This window comes from Macrotis lagotis, chromosome X, assembly GCF_037893015.1.
Source record: "Macrotis lagotis isolate mMagLag1 chromosome X, bilby.v1.9.chrom.fasta, whole genome shotgun sequence".
Taxonomy (NCBI): domain Eukaryota; kingdom Metazoa; phylum Chordata; class Mammalia; order Peramelemorphia; family Peramelidae; genus Macrotis; species Macrotis lagotis.
The window spans coordinates 327063526-327083049 of record NC_133666.1 but is presented as its reverse complement, the minus strand read 5'-3'; the positions used below and the strand labels follow the sequence as shown (position 1 = coordinate 327083049).

The window sequence follows — 19524 nt, the reverse complement described above, 5'->3', positions numbered from 1 at the left end:
TGGATTTGCATTTATGGATATACTTGAGCTTTGTCTCATTGATTCAGATCATAACCTATCCATGCCTGTCTTGTCATCCTGTGGTGTTCCTGTCTTTTGGTTGGTTAGTTGCTAGTTCTTGTCTTTCGTTATTGAAGAAGATCAAAATGATATCACCATGTTTGAGACAAATTACAGTGTGTCCGACTGTGACTGATCAGACCAATAAGGAGGGCTCGAAATGCTCTATCACAAGTTGAGTACAAATAGTCTATTTGAACCCCTGGGGTAAGTACTCTAAACTTACATATGTCACATTTCCTTTGAGCTGCTTCAATTCTGCCTTCCTCATAGAGCACAGCACCCTCATTGATGAAGGCATGCCATGCTGGATGGTTTTGTGCCAGTGTCTTTCTTGTACAACCAATTCTGAAATTCTTCAATGAAACCTTTAGGGTGTCTTGCCATCACTTCTTCTGACCCCCTTGTGAGCACTTGCCCTCCTTTGAGTTCTCCAGTTTTTTTTGGCAAGTGTACATTTGGCATTCTATCAACGTATCCAGTCTATTGTAGTTGCACTCTGTAGTAATACTGGAATGCTGGGTAGCTTAGCTCAAGAAAGGACCTAAGTGTCTGGTATCTTCTCGTGCCAGGTAATCTTCAGAAACTTCCTAAGACAATTTAAATGGAAGTGATTCAGTTTTCTGACATGGCACTGGCAGACTGTTCAGGTTTCCCAGGCATTTAGCAATGAGGTCAGCACAATGGCTCTAAAGACCTTCAGTTTAGTAGTCAGTCTAATATCTCTTCTCTCCCACCCTTTATTTTGGAGCCTCCAAATACTGAGCTAGTTCTGGCAATGTGTGTGTCAACCTCATTGTCAATGTGTACCTCCCTGGAAAGGACACTGCCAAGGGAAGTGAACCTGTCTACAGTACTCAAAACATCTCCCATTTTGGCAGGCAGGCTAAACCAGGTTGAGGGTAACCAAAGAAGTCTCAAGCTCATTGGTAAGTAGTGGGGGGGTGTCTACCCCAAGCATGTGAAGTCTTCCACTAGTGGAAGAGAACAATTTGTTCCAACGTACATGAAGGGAGCTGAAACAAGCGCTGTGGAGCACTTAGAGCTTAGTTAGACATCGAAGATGCCAAGGTCATCCACTGCATCAAGCCATCACCAGTTTTCTTGACTTTGTCTTGCTATGCTGGATCATGATGACTTTGGGGAGGTGGATGACTTCATGTAGCTCTACCTCACTTAAATTCATTTTACACAGGCATCACTCATAACTATTCCTCAAAGTTCTGTGGCATCAGTCAAGTGATGAAGCAGCAGGTGTGGATACACTGGGAGCTGTGGTCACAATCCTGCACACAGGTGGCCCAGGATATAAGGTCCTTTCTCCACTGAAGCAGCAGTGGAATTCTGCAACCCCCTTGGTGATTGAGTATCACTTTTAAGGATAGTACTGCTCACCTCCTGATATGAGGAATGGGCTAGAAAAGATACCCTAAAATTGTCCAACTCTGTCTTGATTACCGTGGCAGGCTGGGATCTCACAGTGTGGTCGAGACAAAAAAACTACAAAAACTTCTTCAAAGAAGATCCCTCTCTTTTATCTTCCATAGGTCATCTATTAGCCCTGCTGAGGGGAGGGGACAGGGTTTCTCTAGATCTCTTAACATTGGAGCATGCTGGCTCTCCATCACCATCTCCCTTATTCTTACTATGGGACTCATTCAACTTCTCTCTCTCCTCCTTATTGACCCTCCAGGTCATACATTTCTCTGAAGACATTCTTTTGGCCACTTTTCTTTAACTATTGTTCTTTTTTATAAGAGTCCTTTTTTATGAACTTACTCATAAATGAACATAAACTATATATATTTATATATATAAATTTTATCACATCTATTTGTAATGTTTGGAATTCTTCATGGCAGCCCATGAAACAGAAAAGACATACAAGATAGAAATATAAATAACTATATAAGGTCATATATGATTAGATGCCAAATGAGTGACAAGTGCCAAATTTTGCTATAGTTACTTCCTTTTCTGGATGGAAATCAGAATTTCATTTAATCTATCTAAACAAAAATGAGCCTAAATATTTGATCCCACCATAAACCACATGTAGGGTAGCATAACCACAAAAACATGTGCATACACCAAGTTATCTTGAGATCTGTACTATCTGAGATAATGGTCTCCTGTCTTTCCCAGAGGAATATTTACTCTTCATTTCCCAGGCTCTTGCCATTACAAATTAGGGAACAAAGGATGAGGAGGAAGGTGATAAGTGAGAAACATCAGTGGAAAACAGGTATAAGGAAGGACCATAGATGTGACTTTTGGTTCCACAGTTGACCAGATGTGGGAACCTAGCTTTAAGGGAAGACCTCTGTTACTAACATAGGTAGACTGAGCGAGAAAAAACAGTTTCAGGACTGTAACATATTCATTTCCACCTTTTCTGATTCTTCTTTATCCCTGCTAAACATTTCTGAGCAATTTTATGAATTCAACTTCACTGTCATCATGCTCTCGGGGAAAGCTCATCACCAGGAAGCATCATCATGGAGGCTGCATCAACTTTGGTACTCACACAAACTCTGATTGGAGGACTGGGAGGGCAGAGCAAAAACCTCCCCAAACTACCATTTAGAAAGAACTCAGAAGACAGAACCATTTCTCAATAACTTTCCTCTTTGGATTCAATTATCATTATCATCATACCCCTGTACTGGATACTTTTTTCCCTGCTCCCCATTCCTACTTTTCAGATTCCTTTTGTATGGTGTATTTCCCCCCATTGAATTATAAGCCACTTGAGGGTTGGGATTATCAAACACATAGTGGAGACTTATTAAATGTTTGAATTGAAATATGTAAAACTAGAAAATTAGGAGAATGTGATTTCATCAATAATATTAAGAACAGTGTTTTCAAAAGAAGATTGTATTCTTTTTAGATATGTTACATTTAAGGTGCTATTGGGGTGTCCAGGTAGAGATGTCCAACAGGGAGGTGCTAATGGAAGATCTGGAGTTAAAGAAAGATGTAACAAATTACATATATAGCTATGAGAGTTATATGTAGAGATGATAATTGAATCCACTGCTTCTGAGAAAGTGTAGAAGAGAAGAGGATCCTGAATAGAGTATTGAGAAGAAGAAACATGCTTAGCTGGTGGTATATATACCTTTAGGGAGTAAGACAAGTAAGGAGAGAATGAGGGAAGATCAGTGTTCTAGGGATAAGGCTAGACAAAGTATAAATGAGTTGTTAAAGGTTGCAGAATTGTTAAAGTGGCTGAAAACTGAGAAGATATTTTTTAAAGTATTTTTTAAACACCAAAGAAAATGGACATTTTCATATACATAGTAGAATATAAAGAGATTTGTACCTGAAACTGTAGCTCTACTTTATTTACAACTTGGTTTTTTTCAGGTTATCCTAAGTTCAATTTGTAGCTTTCGAAGTTCTCCTGCTTGTCACTGTTTCTTTCTGATTTGAAAAAGGAAGCCTCACTGAGTCTTCCTTTCCCCCTTCCTTCCCTCCTTTTTGATATATTCTTTCATTTTTCCTTCATACTTCCCTTTTTTCCATTCCTTTTCCCATTTTTTTCTCTTTCCTTTCCTTCCCTACACTATCCTCATTTACTTTTGCATCCTTCCTCTATCAGAAAGAAAAAAAGAACAAGGTCTTTATAACTAAGAAGCATCTTCAAGTCAAAGAAATTGCTACATTGGTATGTTTGGAAATGTATGGCTTATTCAGCATCTTGAGTCCATCACCCTGTCAAGAGATGGGTAGCACTCTTCATCAATTCTCTGAAATCATCCTTGGTCATTTAATTTATTAGAGTTCGCAAGTTTTTCAAATGGTATTTCTTTATAATATTTTATTGAATAAACATTCTTATAGTTCTACTTACTCATTTGGCATCAGTTCATACAGGTCTTCTCTTAGGTAAGTTTGATGTAGCAGTTTGAAAATTCATTGAGTAGTGGATTTGGAAGCCAGTTGACAAGGGTTAGAGATTGAGTACTTGGTGATGAAGTAAAAGCAATACACTTTGCACCTAGAAAGAATAAAGAGAGAATGGATATAGTATGATAGCTTGGGGATATGGCAGGATCAGATGAAGATTTTTGAAGGATCCAGCTTACTATTTTATAGGTAATAGAGAAGGAACTGAAGATAATGGGAGGGGGGAGAGATTGGTACTGCTGGTGGTTAATTGTTTGGACAAACCCCCAGAGAGGGGATCGGGATAGGGATCCAAATTCTGCAATTGGTACAAGCAGAGACTAAATCAAAAGTTGTAAGACTATGTAGAGAATTTTTGAACTGTAAAGTAGGGCAAAGATAGAACTCATGACTGATGACCCTGATTTTCTCACTGATATAGGAAGTAAGATCTTCTGAAAGATGAGGCTAGGGAAAGATGAAGGGATTGTGGGAAGAAAGATAAGGGGGAAGATTAGGAGCAACTGCTATTCAGAGCATGATAGTGAGTCAATTGGAGAAAAAAGATTACTATGAAATAAAGGCTCAGTTTAGATAAGATAAAATGAATTTTTATTTTCTTGATTCAGTTTATCGGTGACACCACAGACAGTTCTCAATGTGCCTTCTTCCCACAAAATATATTTCCTGAAAACCACAAAACAAAAGCTTCTGGGAGTGAAATTGGGATTGATATGTTCTGTTTTATTTTCGTATCTTACTAGTTGTGACAGAAAAAAAAGATATGTGCTTTTTACTCTGATAGTGAGATACTAATGCTCATTATTTGTGTTTTGCCACTTTTTTATGTTCTCTTTATTCATATTGTTCTTGTTGTTCAGTCATTTTTCAGTCATGTCCTATTCTTCATGACCCTATTTGAGCCTTCTTGGAAAAGATACTAGAATGGTTTGCCATTTCCATTTCCATCTCATTTTACAAATGAAGAAACTGAGACTAACAGTTAAGTGACTTGCCCAGGGTCACATAGGTAGTAAGTGTTTGATACCAGATTTGAACTCAAATTCCTTACTCCTGACCCAGCACTTATTAACTCTAGTACCATCTAGCAGCCTACATTGTTATAATATTATGTAGCTGCTTACTATCCCACCTATATATAATTTTCATAAGGAGAGACAGAATAATAATGATTAGAAGAATAGTTTTGATGCAGGAAAACTTGGTGTTGCCTATGCCAATTCTAGCTATAGGAATTATCCTCTCAACATATTAGCTAACTCTCTAATAAAGGAAGTTACACAAGAGTGACTATACTGTACCAATGAAATCACAGGTCTAGACCACTACCCTCTACCCCTTTCCTGGCACCCCCAATTAGGCACATGTTGAAGAATCCTTGATGCTAGTAATTAGCATGAAATAGACAGGCTTTGGTGTGAAATTCCATATAATTTCCCCACATCTTTATTCCCCACATAATTGACTAAAAGGTATGCAGAGTATAAATTTCCCACCATGATAATTGTTTGCTAGCTATAAAAATAAAATTTGATTTGTTAGAGCAAAATGCCACCTTGAGGCTCTTTTCTAACAACTAGGTATCTTCTAAGAAGAAAATGACTAAAGATTAAGTGTATGAAGAATGCCCATTTTCTAGATTATGATATATATGTATATATGTATATATATAATATATATATATATATATATATATATATGGTTTGATGGAGAAACCCTAGAAATTTCTATCAGTACATATAAGTAACCTCAAATTTCTCCCATATTCCAAAATCTTTGAAAATAAATCATACTTTTATTTCAAGCTTAACAAACATCAAATTGACATTTCCATATAAAAAGAAAAGAAAAAAGGGTTACACATAAAACTGAGAATACATATTACATGCAACTTGCCTTTTCTTTTTAAATAAATAAGTTCAACAGGTAGCTTTTAAAGTTGTCTTGCTAATCTCTAGTTCTTTTTGGGAAGGTTCATAATGCTATCATTCTTCTGGTGGTAATGAATGACAAGTCACTTAACCCTGCCTCAGTTTCCTCATCTGTAAAATGAGCTAGAGAAGAAAATGGAAAACCACTTTAGTATCTTTACCAGGAATACTCCAAATGTGATCATGAAAGAGTTGAACTACTGAACTTAAAAGTACTGATCATCAAGTGGAAAGGTGCATGGTAAGAATGAGCAGACATCAACATATTATAAATGAGGATTTATGCAAGGGAAAGTGCTGTGAAAGATACTTGCTGGTCACATAGTGAAAGTTAGGATCAATAGTTCTGTGAGCACTCTTGGTACTCAGTGAATCTGTTGGTATTCCTATACTGTCAAAAGAACACAGAGAAAGTCCCTTCACTCACAGTAGATTTGATAGAATTCCAGTGGAGAATTCATTGGAAGACTTGGGTGAAGATCACATAAGATGGGTAGACATGTATGAATTCTATTCTGTTCCACTGGAAAGAATATGCATATCGGTGAGGTCATAGAGAACTGAAATAATTGTTTGTTATTCTTTAGTTGTTGTTTTTGTTACTCTGTTGTCTTCCCTCTACATCACTTTATACAAGTTTTCCTGTTTTCTGTCATTTTTTGTCATTATTTCCAGCATAATTAGATCCAATTATATGCTTCAACCACAATTTGGTCAATCATTCTCATCATTAGGTACATTAATCAATAAGTATTTATTAATGCTTATTATGATGATGTAGTCACTATGTTAATTATTTGGGGTACAAGTTAAAAAAGCAAAAAAGAAAATGACCCTGCTTCAAGGTTTCAAGTTTTTTGTTATCATAAACAATGCTGCTATAAATCTTTTTGAATATGTGTATTATTCCTTTCTTCACTTATCTCCATGGGGTAAAATCCCAATAGTCATTTCTGGATAATGAGACTTTGCAGTTTAGTAACTTTTTATGCCTAATTTCGAATTGAGAGAGCATGAATTTGTAGAGAACCTAGTCAGAATGCTTGCGAGACTACCTTTAGTCAGTGCCATTTAGCAGCCCAGAAAAGTAGACGAATGGAATAACCCAACGATTGAGGATCAGCCTGATGTGAGAATCTGGATAAAGTGGGCAGTGATTGAAGGGTAAAAGTCAGTATTTTGTTGAATTGTTCAACTATTGCATCAAGTTATCAAGAAAGAAAAGTGAAGTCATAACAGAAAGAGAGGGATAGAAGGACCAGAGATTGTGATGAGTACAAATAGTAGAGTTAGGGAGAAGCTTGAGGTAAAGGGAATGATGAAATGAGAGGTGATTATTTTTTTATCCACATTTTTCATGAGAATCATAAATCTCTCTTTGAAGATTCAGATGAGGAGGAGTTCAATATATCCCAGGGTAGCCAGTTCAACCCTTCCTGTCTTAAATAGGAACAAGTTGCTTCTGCAAGACTTTGTTCCTTCTAAGTGATGCCACTGTTACCACTTTCTTTGTAATCTTCTAGTCATTTGTTTTGTTATCCTAATACTGAACCCTATCAGCAAAGACTTACAGTATCTACTTTTGTGACTTCTGTCTGCCTTTCTAGAACTGGACTTCTTGACTTATTGTCTCTTCTACACTCTTGAAGCCCAAGTGGATTTGAGACTTGTTTTCATTTGATACTTAGTATCTTCACCAAGATACTTTACCATCTATTTTAACAGAGGTACTGGTGAATCAAGAAGTGAAGAATCAGGATGAAAAAAAAGCCAGAGGTTTTGAGTTTATTAATGTTATAGACTCATAAAATATAGACAGTAATTATTGGAAACTAATCATGTAAATTTATGTACTACTTATAGAATGCATCTAATATATGGAAAGGAGAAATAACTTCTGATTGACTATATTATAACTTTATCTTTAGCAAAAGAATGGTTTAAAATGTTAGGAATACCCAAGGAGAACAAAACTATTGCAACACTAAAAAGATAATAGAGAAGACATGGAATCTAAAAATATTTTTTGCCATCTTCCTGTCTTTTAGCATTACATTTACCTGTGGTCAAGGGTATTATTCAGACTATAAAATGTTATTAGAAAAAAGATTTCATAAGAAATTTGATCCATCTCAGTTTCTTTTAAAAAATGAAGCATTAATATTTAATGCTATTTGTACCTAGAATTATATTAAATATTCAATATTAAGGAGGAAATAAGGAAATTGTAGCCTGGTGTTATCCTTGAAGAAATATGGTCTTATGATGATGGTGATAAAAAAAAAAATTTATAGCTCTGGAGTAAGCTCTTTCCAAAATAAACCAGCTTAGATTCTTGATATAAAAATAACTATAGCTTGCATTTATATGTTGGTTTAAGTTTTGAAAAGCTTTAACCATATAAAATAATAGTTTACATTTATAAAACACTAAGATTTGTAAAAAAACTTCACACATTTTGTCTTATTTGATCTTCATAACAACTCTCTAGATGAAGGACCTAAAGTAGAAAGTGGTTAAGTGACTTGGTCAGTGTCATTATCTAGTAAGTTCTTTGGCCAGATTTTGAGCCAGCATGCTACTTATTATAATACCTACCTGGCTATGACAAATACTCCATTTCATCCATTAGCAAGCATTTATTAAACACCTACTCTATTCCAGGTATTTTACTAGGCCATGAGGATAGAGACTAAAAAAAAGTCACTGCCCTGAAGTTTATATTCAATCATGGGAAGAATCTAAATGTATCTTAGTAAATACATTTGCAATGTAGATACAAGTGAGTTTTGATTTTGAGGAACCATTAATGTACTAATGTCTGGGAAGGGAAATTAGGATAACACAATAGAAATAAAGGAAGAATGAGGTGAAACTGACAGTGAGGTTAATTTGATCCACTATGCTACTAAGCACGAAGAAGAGAAAATGTTTTTCATGCTGCTGACAAACCAGAGAATCATCTTAATAACTGTGAAGAAGATTTAGAGGCAATTAGGAAAGTAATTTGGGAAAATTTACCAACTGTCTCCCAAACCAATTCCTTCTCATAATATTTCTTTCCCCCCTTTTTAATCAGGGGCCTTATTCTAATCTAGTATCTTTGACACTTGAAGGTCATCTGTGACTTCTCCAACATAATTTTATCTATCTAGTTGGTTAACAGTTTACCTTTTCTTCCAAATGTAAAATTACTTAGCCTTGGATCTCTGTGGGAAGGAGAAAGTACATTACGGAAGTGATTGTACAAATTCTTTCAACATATTATCTAAAAGAGTCCTTGAAAATAATAAAATATAACAAAATTTGTTTTTAATGAAGTGATATATTAAAACAATCTTAGATTTCAATGCGATTAATTAAACTCTCAGTAACTATTTATATTTATTCATAGATGCCTGAACTTGTATCCTATATCTGGAAGACACATTTTCTTCTGTTGTTTCTGTTTTTCCTGTTGATTTATCTATTTGTATTCAAAATCTTTGAGTTTTCTTCCTGAAATTTTTGGTAACTTCGTTCCTTCTCTTGCTTGCTTTCTCATTCTGCTTCCCCCATTCTTTATTTCTTTGGTCTGAAACCAGCAGTTTGGAGTTTTGCAGCTCTGGTTCTGCAGTAGTTATGGTTTCTTGTAGGTTTTGCCACTTAATTTATGTTTTGGAGACCTTGAAGAGGTTGTGGGGATGAGAGAGAGAGAGAGAGAGAGAGAGAGAGAGAGAGAGAGAGAGAGAGAGAGAGAGAGAGAGAGAGAGAGAGAGAGAGAATGTCAAGTCCTCCATCTTGTGGCTCACATCAACTACTTATATTTAAATCCATAAAATATATCCTTAAGTTGTTCCCTTTAATTAATCAAAAATTTTTTTTGCTATCCATTCTTAAACTCATAGAAAATTCTAATTAGTAACTTTTCTTATTTTCTATCTTCTCTCCCCTCCCCCATAACAAATTCAGAGTTTGTGCACATATGTGCACAATTCACTAGTAATTTGGTGCATTTTGATCTTCACAGAATGGCTTTTGTTTCTGGGAACAGCACAGCATTTCAAGAAGGGAAACTTTATAGGATAAGAAAGAAAGAAAAAAGAATTGAATTGTGGTAAATGTGGGAGGACCAGGGGATGAAGTTAGGTGCAGAAGTTAAAAAAAAAAAGAATATATCAGAAAGGGAAGAGGAATGAGGTAGCTAATCAAGAGGTCAGTTAACTGAAAGGAAAGAAAAAAGGGAGAAACCCTGTCCACATAGATTACCAAGTGTGCTTTCAGGGAGAGGAGCTGGTAAAACATGAGAAGAAGATAGATAGTAAAGAGGACTAGCAATTTACAAGGCACTTTAACCAAAAACAAGATGCAGAAGTAAAACTTATATTTTTATACAAATATACATACAATCTATAGCTAATACAAGACAACCTTATTTTTTTTAATAGTGTCATCTCGGGACATATATTATTTGTCTTTTTTATATTTATTTATTCTCTTTTTGTACAAATAATGTTTTTTTATACATTAATAAAATATTCTTGTTTAAGAGTAAACAGAATACCCCCTCCCCCCAAAATATAGACTCGATTAAGCGATAAAGGGGAGAGAAAAAAATTAAAATTAAAAAATAATAGTAATAATTGTAGGTATAGCCAGGTGGCACAATGGACGGAGCCCCAGCACTGGAGTCAGGAGTACCCGAGCCCATATCTGGCCCCATACACCCAACAATCACCCAGCCATGTGTCATGCAAGACACCCCAACCCTAATGCCCTGCAAAAACCAAAAAAAAGAAAAAAAGACCCAAAATAATATAAAATAATAATAATAGTAGGGGTGGCTGGGTGGCAGACAGAGCATTGGCCCTTGAGCCAGGAGCACCAGGTCCTGATTCCAGCCTCAGACACCCAAAGATCACCCTGCTATGTGGCTCCAGGCAGGCCACCCAGCCCCATTTGCCCCACCCCCCAAATAATAATAATAACAAAAATGTGCTTCAGTCTCTGTTCCAATACCAACAACTCTGTCGTGGGTGGATCATATTCTTTATGATAAGTCCATCGCAAAAGTTACTTCCATATTTTTCCACCATTGCCATTGCTGATCGCAACTCCCTCCTTTCGTATTTCTCCACTACCATGTACTATATTTTCTCTCTCCTTTCACTCTGACTGTGCTGTAGGGTAGCTAAGTGGCACAGCAGACAGATCCCTGGTCCTGGGGCCAAGGCCAAGGTGGATACCTGGCCCTATGGTCCTGGACAGGCCTTCCAATCCCAGCCCCTTGCTAGAAGTAAAAAGGAAAATGTGTTATAACTGACCACTCTCCCCCCATGGTCCATCATCTCCTCCATCACTCACATCCCCCCCTTCCCCGTCCCCCCTTTTCTTCTTACTCCAGATGCCTATATCCCATTGATTACATATGCTGTTTCCTCTCCTAGACACCTCTGATGAGAGCGAAGATTCCCTCATTCCCCCTTGCCTTCCCTCATTCCATATCATTGTAATAGCTCATTGCAATAAAGAAAAAACTTATTATATGAGATATCTTGGCCTATTCCCCCCCTCTCCTTTTTCTTTCTCCCATCACATTTCCCTTTTTTCTATTGACTCCATTTTTACACCATATTTTGTCTTCAAATTCACCTTTCTCCTGTGCTTCAACTATAAAAGCTCCCTCTACCTGCTCTATTAACTGAGAAGGTTCATATGAGTATTATCAGTGTCATTTTTCTATGCAGGAGTACATGCAGTTCATCATCATTAAGTTCCTCATATTTTCCCCTTCTCCTTCAATCTCCATGCTTCATCTGAGTCCTGTATCTGAAGATCAAACCTTCTGTTCAGCTCTGGCCATTCCAACAGGAACATTTGAAATTTCCCTGGTTCATTGAAAGTCCATCTTTTTCCCCTGGAAGAGGACATTCAGCCTTGCTGGGTAGTTGATTCTTGGCTGAATTCTAAGCTCTTTTGCCTTTCGGAATATTATATTCCAAGTCCTATGAGTTTCCAATGTAGTTGCTGCTAAGTCTTGTGTGATCCTGACTGCAGCTCCACAATATTTGAACTGTGTCCTTCTGGCTGCTTGTAATATCTTCTCTTTGACTTGGGAGTTCTGGAACTTGGCTATAATATTCCTAGGGGTTGGTTTTTTGGGATCTCTTTCTCGGGGGGATCGGTGGATTCTCTCCATTGCTATTTTGCCCTCTGCTTCTAGAATATCAGGGCAATTTTCTTGTAGTAATTCTTTGAAAATGATGTCAAGGCTCTTTTCCTGATCATGACTTTCAGGTATTCCAATAATTTTTAAATTATCTTTCCTAAGTCTGTTTTCCATATCAGTTGTTTTTTCAATGAGATATTTCACATTTTCTTCTAATTTTTCATTTTTTTGGTTTTGAAGTATTGAATCCTGATTTCTCGTAAATTCAGCAATCTCCTTGAGTTCTATTCTTTGTCTGAAGGATTTGTTCTCCTCTGAGAGTTTTCTTATCTCTTTTTCCATCTGGCCAATTTTGCTTTTTAAAGCATTCTTCTCCTCAATAACTTTTTGAACTGTTTTATCCATTTGACCTAAGCTGGTTTTTAGTATGCTATTTTCTTCAGCATTTTTTTGGATTTCCTTGACTAGGCTGCTGACTTCATTTTCATGTTTTTCCTGCATCTCTCTCCTTTCTTTTCCCAGTTTTTCTTCTAACTCCCTCATTTGATTTTCAAAGTCTTTTTTGAGTTCTGTCATAGCCTGAGCCCAATTTCTGTTTTTCTTGTAGTCTTTAGATGCAGGAGCTTGTGCTTCCTCATCTTCAGACTGAGTATTTTCATCCTTCTTGGGCTCATATGCAAAATATTTCTCAATGGTCTTCCTCTTTTCGCTGCTTGCTCATTTTCCCAGCCTTAGCCTGTTTTGGGGGTGCTTCCTGAGCTTTTGGGACACTCCCACAAGGGTCTCAGTGTATGAGGCTCTGTCCTCCCTCCTGGTCTGTGAATGACCATAAGAGCCCCCCTCTGCCACGGGGCTGAGGTGGAGGGGTCCCCTGCTGTTCTATGGGGGGGCCTAGACTTTGATCAGATTCTGAATGTGGTCAGAGCCCCAGAGTCCTGTTCCAGGGGCAGAGGACAGAGCTCTGCAGTCTCTCTCTCTCTTCACTCCCTTCTCTAGATTCAATGGGCTCATGCTCTGGGGGCTCCTGCTTACTGGCTCCGCCTGCTTCTGTTCCTGGATCTGGACTGCCTTGGCCAAGCAGCTCACTGTGTGCCCTGAGGGCTGGGCTTCACCTGCTCGCTCTGGCAGAGCTCCCCCACTGTTCCCCCAATTTGTGCCCAGTGCTCCCTGGGTGCGTGGCTCAGGAGACTCCCCCACTGCTGTGACCCTCATCTCCCAGTGCCCTGGGGCTGCCTCCAGGAGGCTGAAGTTCTTTTGCTCTGGCAGGTCACCCCTCTGGAGGGCCACCCCTCCGACCCCAGGGAGCAGAGCCTTTCTGCTCTTTTTCAGGTTACCTTGAGTAGGAGAACTGCCTCTCTGGGTCCCTTTGTGGGTCCGGTCTCTCAAAAGTTTAATTAGAGTCCATAGTTTTGAAGTTTTATGAGAGAGCACCTAAGAGACGTTGCTGTCTTGTTGCCATCTTGGCTCCGCCCTCAAGGCAACCTTAGTTTTAAAAAAACAAATTTGACTTTAAAATTACTGCTGAAATTTAGTGAAATGGAACTCTTCTGGAATATGGCACTGGAAGGATGAACTTTATTCAAAAGGAAGAGAATAGATAAAAGGGTTGGAGGAGTAGCAAGTAGGGTTGGTTTAAAAGATGTAAGGAAATTGTGGCTCAACAGAAGGATGGGTTGAAGGTAGACAGAGAAGTCTTGGCTTTAGATCTGTCTCATTTACTGCTCTGAATGACTTGGGCAAAGTCACTTAACCTCTCCCAGTCTCAGTTTCCTGTTCTATAAAATGAAGGTGCTGGATTAGGTAAGTTCTAAATATATGATCCTATGATTCTAAGGCCAAGCAGCACAGGATGGAATGTATTTGGCTGAGGATCAAAAGAAGGAGAAAAAATAGTGATAACACAGGGGGCTACTTAAGGACAGATAGAAGAGTTATAAATGGTGACTTCTCTGCTCAGAGTTGCAGATTGCAGAATTTCCAGTTCAGACTAAGTGAGCTATAAAGTCCCTTTCAATTCTGCCATTCTGTGATTTAGAGGGTTGTTAGCAATGCGTGCCACATAATGAGATAATGAAACAGTGAACCTTCTTTGCTATATATTAAATTCTACTTTGTACCAATTAGGGATGTGGAAGAATTTGTGCATGCATGTGTGTGTGTGTGTGTGTGCATGCATGTGTATATGCAAATGTATATCAATATAAATGTATATATAATTTATTTTATTATGAACTTGAGAAATAAAACAAACAAGAAAAAAAGAATTGCATGTGAAGCTGTAAATCTATAATGTACAACTTGCTATTCTTTTAAAATATATAAAGTATCACATAGCTTTCTTTTTTTCTTTTCTTCTCTCCTTACCCTTCCTGCTGTAGAGATGTTTATCAATAGGTGCAAATGTATAAATATGAAAATCATCCTATACATATTTATATTTATCAGTTCTTTCTCTAGATATAGAAAGTATCTTCTTTCATAGGTTCTTTGTATGTATTTGAGAATTTATAATAGTCAAAATGATTTATTTGCTCAAAGTTGTTCTTAAAATGATATTGCTATTACTATATACAATGTTACCTTGTCTCATTTCACTCATTAGTTTGTGCAATTCTATATTTTTCTAAGATTGTTGACTTCATCATTTCTTATAGCACTGTCATATTCTATAATGATCACATGCCACAATTTGTTCAATCATTCCTCAATTGATGGGCATCCCTGCAATTTCCAGTTCTTTGTCACCACAAAGAGAGCTTGCTCTAAGAATTTTAGAACAAATAGATTTTTTAATTTTTCCCTAATCATCTTTGTTTTGTTTTAGTTTTTGCAAGGCAATGGGGTTAAATGGCTTGCCAAAGGCAAGTGTCTGAGGCCAGATTTGAACTCAGGTACTCCTGATTCCAGGGCCAGTGCTCTATCCACTGTGCCACCTAGCTGCCCCCTAATCATCTTTGGAAATAAACCCAGTAGTGGTATTACTAGTCAAAGTGTATAAGCAGTTTAGTAACTCTTTGGATATAATTCAAAATTGCTTTCTAAAATGGTTGTTATTAATTATTCTAATTACTTTCTTTGAAGTTTATTATTGTAATAAGAATAATATTAAAACAAATCTTTTTCTTGTTTTCCAGGTTAACTTTGGGGTATACTTGATGCATGAGCTTTCAGATTCAGCTTTGACACATTTCCTCTCAGTGGGATCACAGTTGCTTCCTGTGTTAAAAGATACAGAAAACTATTCTTTACCAAGCTCTTAAGAGATGGATTGACTTCTGGATGATAACATTCAGGGCAACATTTGCAGGCACAAATTGAGTCTTTCTCAGCTGACTCTATGATCCTCATTACAAATAGCAATTACTCTCGAAAACATACTGTTAACTCAGTTCTTCAATAAGTGCTCTCAAGATGAAAATGCTCCTATGAAGAGTAGAAGATTGAGGGGGAGTGTTTCCTCCTTTTCCTTTTCTGAATGACACCCCAGTGATAGCTAGAATAGATTTATGCCAGTAGAATAAGGGAATGAGATGGAAAAGAGAATTAGGCTAAATGTAATTTAAGATTATTCAAAATAGTCACTTGTTTAATTGTGAATTTATATTTCACTGTATAATATTTTGAAATAAGCAGATGTTTATTAAAGTACTTGAGAAATTTTAGTTTATATTTTTATTGATATTCCATTTTGCACTTTGTACTATTTTTATGGTTTATGATGAATTTTTTAACCACTGTCTCCTTGCTATCAAGAAGAATGGTAAATGCCTACTAATTAACATATTGGCATTATTCAGAGGAAAATTTTTCCTTAGTTATGTAATATATTCTGTTCCTTGATCAAGAAGACTCTCACAAGTATCTACCCTAAGTTGGTACAAGGACGACTAAATGATAATGGTCTATCTTATAAAAAGTGGGTCAGCAGTTTTATACATTAAAGGACAACACATTTGTATTTTTCCTCACATCCAGTACAGTCATTTCAATAATCACTTTTTTCTTACTGTGTTTTTTAAAAGCTTAGATTTTAAAATCTTGATGCAATGTTACATTATAGAAGATATTATTTTCCCCAAATGTCCTTTTTTGCCTCTTTTATGGACTTTTCATTGTTCTCAGGAGGGGTAATTTTTCTTGTCTTGGCCTATTTTATAAAAAAAGATGCAAAAAGAATAGTAACAGCATATAACTGTGATCTCTCTAGCCTGTAAAGTAGTTTTCTAACAGTAATGCTATGGGGTAGATAGTACAAATATTATCACTGCCAGTTTACAGATAAGGAAACTGAGGTGTAGAAAAATTGAGCCTTATTTATAGTCATGTTGCCAGTAAGTGCTGGAGATATGATTCAAAGCCAGGTCTTTTGGCCTGGAAGTCCAGTACTTTTATCTGAATTTCCTATTTTTAAGACTTCCCAAGCTCTAATTCTTTTCAGTTTATGAGTTAATACTTTTGTTAATAAGATTTCCTGGGGAGAACTTTATAATAGGAAAGCCAGGTTCAACACTACTTGGTACAAATTAAATTCAGTATCATCTGAAAAGTCAATATTTTAATACATGGAGAACTATTTTTCAAATATGATGAGCTGACTTCTGCCATTTAAATCGTTAATGCTGAGACTCAGACCATTTATTAACCAAGGGATGACAGTGAGAGTAGAATTAGAGTAGATCAATCAGCATGAACACATAATTTCTGCTGAATTATATAAATAATTTTTCTTTGTAGATTATAAAAGCAAGTGGTCTTACAGATCCAAATTGATGAGAGGGGGACAAAATTGACCGGTGATTCAACACCAAGATCAGGAAGTGATTTGTTCCTGTAATTCAGAACAAGGAAAGATGTTCAATAGCCATTAGCACTAAAGCATGTTACATAATTACACAATCTTAGAGTCAGAAAAATAAAAAGTTCCCTAATGATATCTGAAAGAAAAATCCTCATTACCACACACATAAGGAATCTTTTAGCCTTTGCTTTAAGACTTTTAGGACCTTTGCCTCCCAAATAAGCCAGTCCTAGTTTTTAAATGCTATGTTTACTTTTTGACATCAAGCCTAAATTTTCTGCTTTGCAATTCCCACTTATTCCTTCTACTTTGGTCCTTGGGTATCAAGCAGAACAAGTCAACTCAACTCCTTGTTCTCACCCTTTGCCTCACTATTTCTTTCCTTCCTTCAGTCTTTACCAAAGAGATGGCCCTTCTCTACATTAACTTCATGTTCTCTCCAGCTGATTGTTCTCTCAGTTATTTTCTCTCTCATTCTAAAATTCAATCTCTCCCCATCTCCACTCTCAGTGTTGCTCCACTCTTTTTAAAAAATTTTATTTATGGCAATGGGTTAAGAGTGACTTGCCCAAGGTCACACAGCTAGGCAAGTATTAAGTATCTGAGGTCAAATTTGAACTCAGGTCCTCCTGACTCCAGGGCTGGTGCTCTATCTACTGCTCCACCTAGCTGCCCTTCCTCCACTCTCAAACTGTCACTTGATGTTACCATCCACTTAACCTGTCATATTAATCTCTCCTCCATTTCTTGGCCAATCTCCTTAAAAAACCTCTCATTGCTTCAATCAGTCAATCAACCAGTTCCTGGCCTTCAAGTCTCAGTTCAAATTCCACTTTCTACAGACATTCTTTCCAAATCCCTTTTAATTCCAGAGCCTTCCTTCTTTTGATCATTTCCAATTCATCCTGTATTTAATATAGCTTGTTTGTACCTAGTTATCTGCACATTGCCTTTTCCTTTCTTTGCATTCCCAGCACTTTGCTCAGTGCCTTTCACACCATTCAGTGTTTAATAAATATTTATTGACTGGCTTCCAGTAACACTGTGCTAGGCAGATAGTAAGCATTTAATAAATTCTTATTCATTAATTCAATCAACAGTGATTTATGTGTCACTAGGCATATAAAACTAAAAATTCCATAGGCTCTGATGTCAAGGAGCTTATATTCTATTGGGAAGAGACAACTTGAACAGATAGAAGGAAGGGCAGGGATTGATTGAATCAATTAACAGAATATTTTGACCCTGATTTCTTAACCAGGTGAAATAACCTCTACTGAATAAATCAATTAAAGACATCTCAGCTAGAGATGAGGCTGAGGAGGACCCCATCATGCTTTAAAGGTTTACTATAAAATAGTTCAGAACCCAAGCATTCTAGTGTCTGGATAGTAAGTGGTAGAAACAGTGTCTTTCTTTGTAGTAGGCAGAATCTAGACTCTCAGATCATTTCACTTTGCATTTGCATTTTCCCTGCCTGGTTTCAGCTCCACTGAACAAGACACTCCCAGTGTCCTGCCTTCCTCCCAATTTTCCTGTCTCCCTTTATGTGTTGTTTCCCCCTTTAAATTGTAAGCTTGTGTAGGGCAGGGATTGTCTTTCTTTTTATAAATTGTATCCCCAGTACCTAGCATAGTGCCTGGCATGTCATTCATCGATGCCTGATAAATATTTATTGAATTGGATTGAAGCAGTCCTAATCAAGTCCCAGAGAGGGAATCATTTCAGTGGGGAAAGGTGAAGAGGAGAATATATTTGCCTCCTCTCCACCTACTTGTCCAGAAGACAACCTTGTGAACTTCAGTGACAGCCTAGAAATTCTTGGAACAACAATGTTGAACAGCAGAGTCTGCATTTGGAGTCAAGGGCAAACTAGTTCCACTGAGAAAATAAAACTACAATATTCTTAAATACCCAAGCAGAAAAGCTACACTATGTCTAAAGCATGAAGGAACCATGAAAAAAAAGGAAATTTTACTAAAAGAATTTGTCACTGGCCCTGGAGTCAGGAGGACCTGAGTTCAAATTCAACTTCAGATACTTACCTAGCTCTGTGACCTTGGGGAAGTCACTTAACCCCATTGCCTTGCAAAAACAAAATAAAATAAAATAAAACCCCAAAAAGGACTTGCCAGAGATGTATTAACCCCTTGTCAGGATGTTTTCTGAGTTTGTGCCCATTCTCCCTAGAGATTGAGGTGATCTTAAAAGAAATTGAGTTTCTTGTTTTCAGGCAAGACATTTATTCTCAACAAACCAAATAAAATGGGTATAAATAATATAAATATGTATAATAACATAACAGAGGGAGAGGATTGTATATGAAACTTCAGATCTTTATCATGTGCTGCTTTTGTTTGAAATATATAATAAATTCAATGAGCAACTGACAAAACTATCCTTGTAGCCTGTGGTTATTTTTGTCCTTCTGTTCCCTTTTATGCATTAAAAGATGCTTCAATGAATCATTTCCCCCCCCTCTCATTTTCTCTATCCTATTCCTATTTTCCTCTCTTCTTCCCACTGGAAAAATGAAAAAAGAAGGCAAAATCATAGCAAAGCAGGTTTCTTCATTGGCTACATATAAAACTGTATATTTTACTAGGCATCTTGGGCTGATCTTCTCTGTCAGTATGTAAGAGGCATATTTTAGTCTCAGTCCTTTGGAATTA

General features: G+C 36.9%; 1 protein-coding gene across 2 annotated transcripts in view; it reads left to right on the top strand.

Annotated features, from left to right (window-relative positions):
• The window catches only part of MOCOS (molybdenum cofactor sulfurase), a 113807-nt gene extending 94547 nt beyond the window's left edge, over positions 1 to 19260 (top strand). For both annotated transcript variants that reach the window (XM_074204611.1, XM_074204610.1), the window contains one exon: positions 15189 to 19260. In XM_074204611.1, coding sequence (XP_074060712.1) covers positions 15189 to 15314 — 126 coding nt within the window. In that variant the 3' untranslated portion in view covers positions 15315 to 19260. The remainder of the gene's footprint in view (positions 1 to 15188) is intronic.
• The last annotated feature ends 264 nt before the right edge of the window (positions 19261 to 19524 follow it).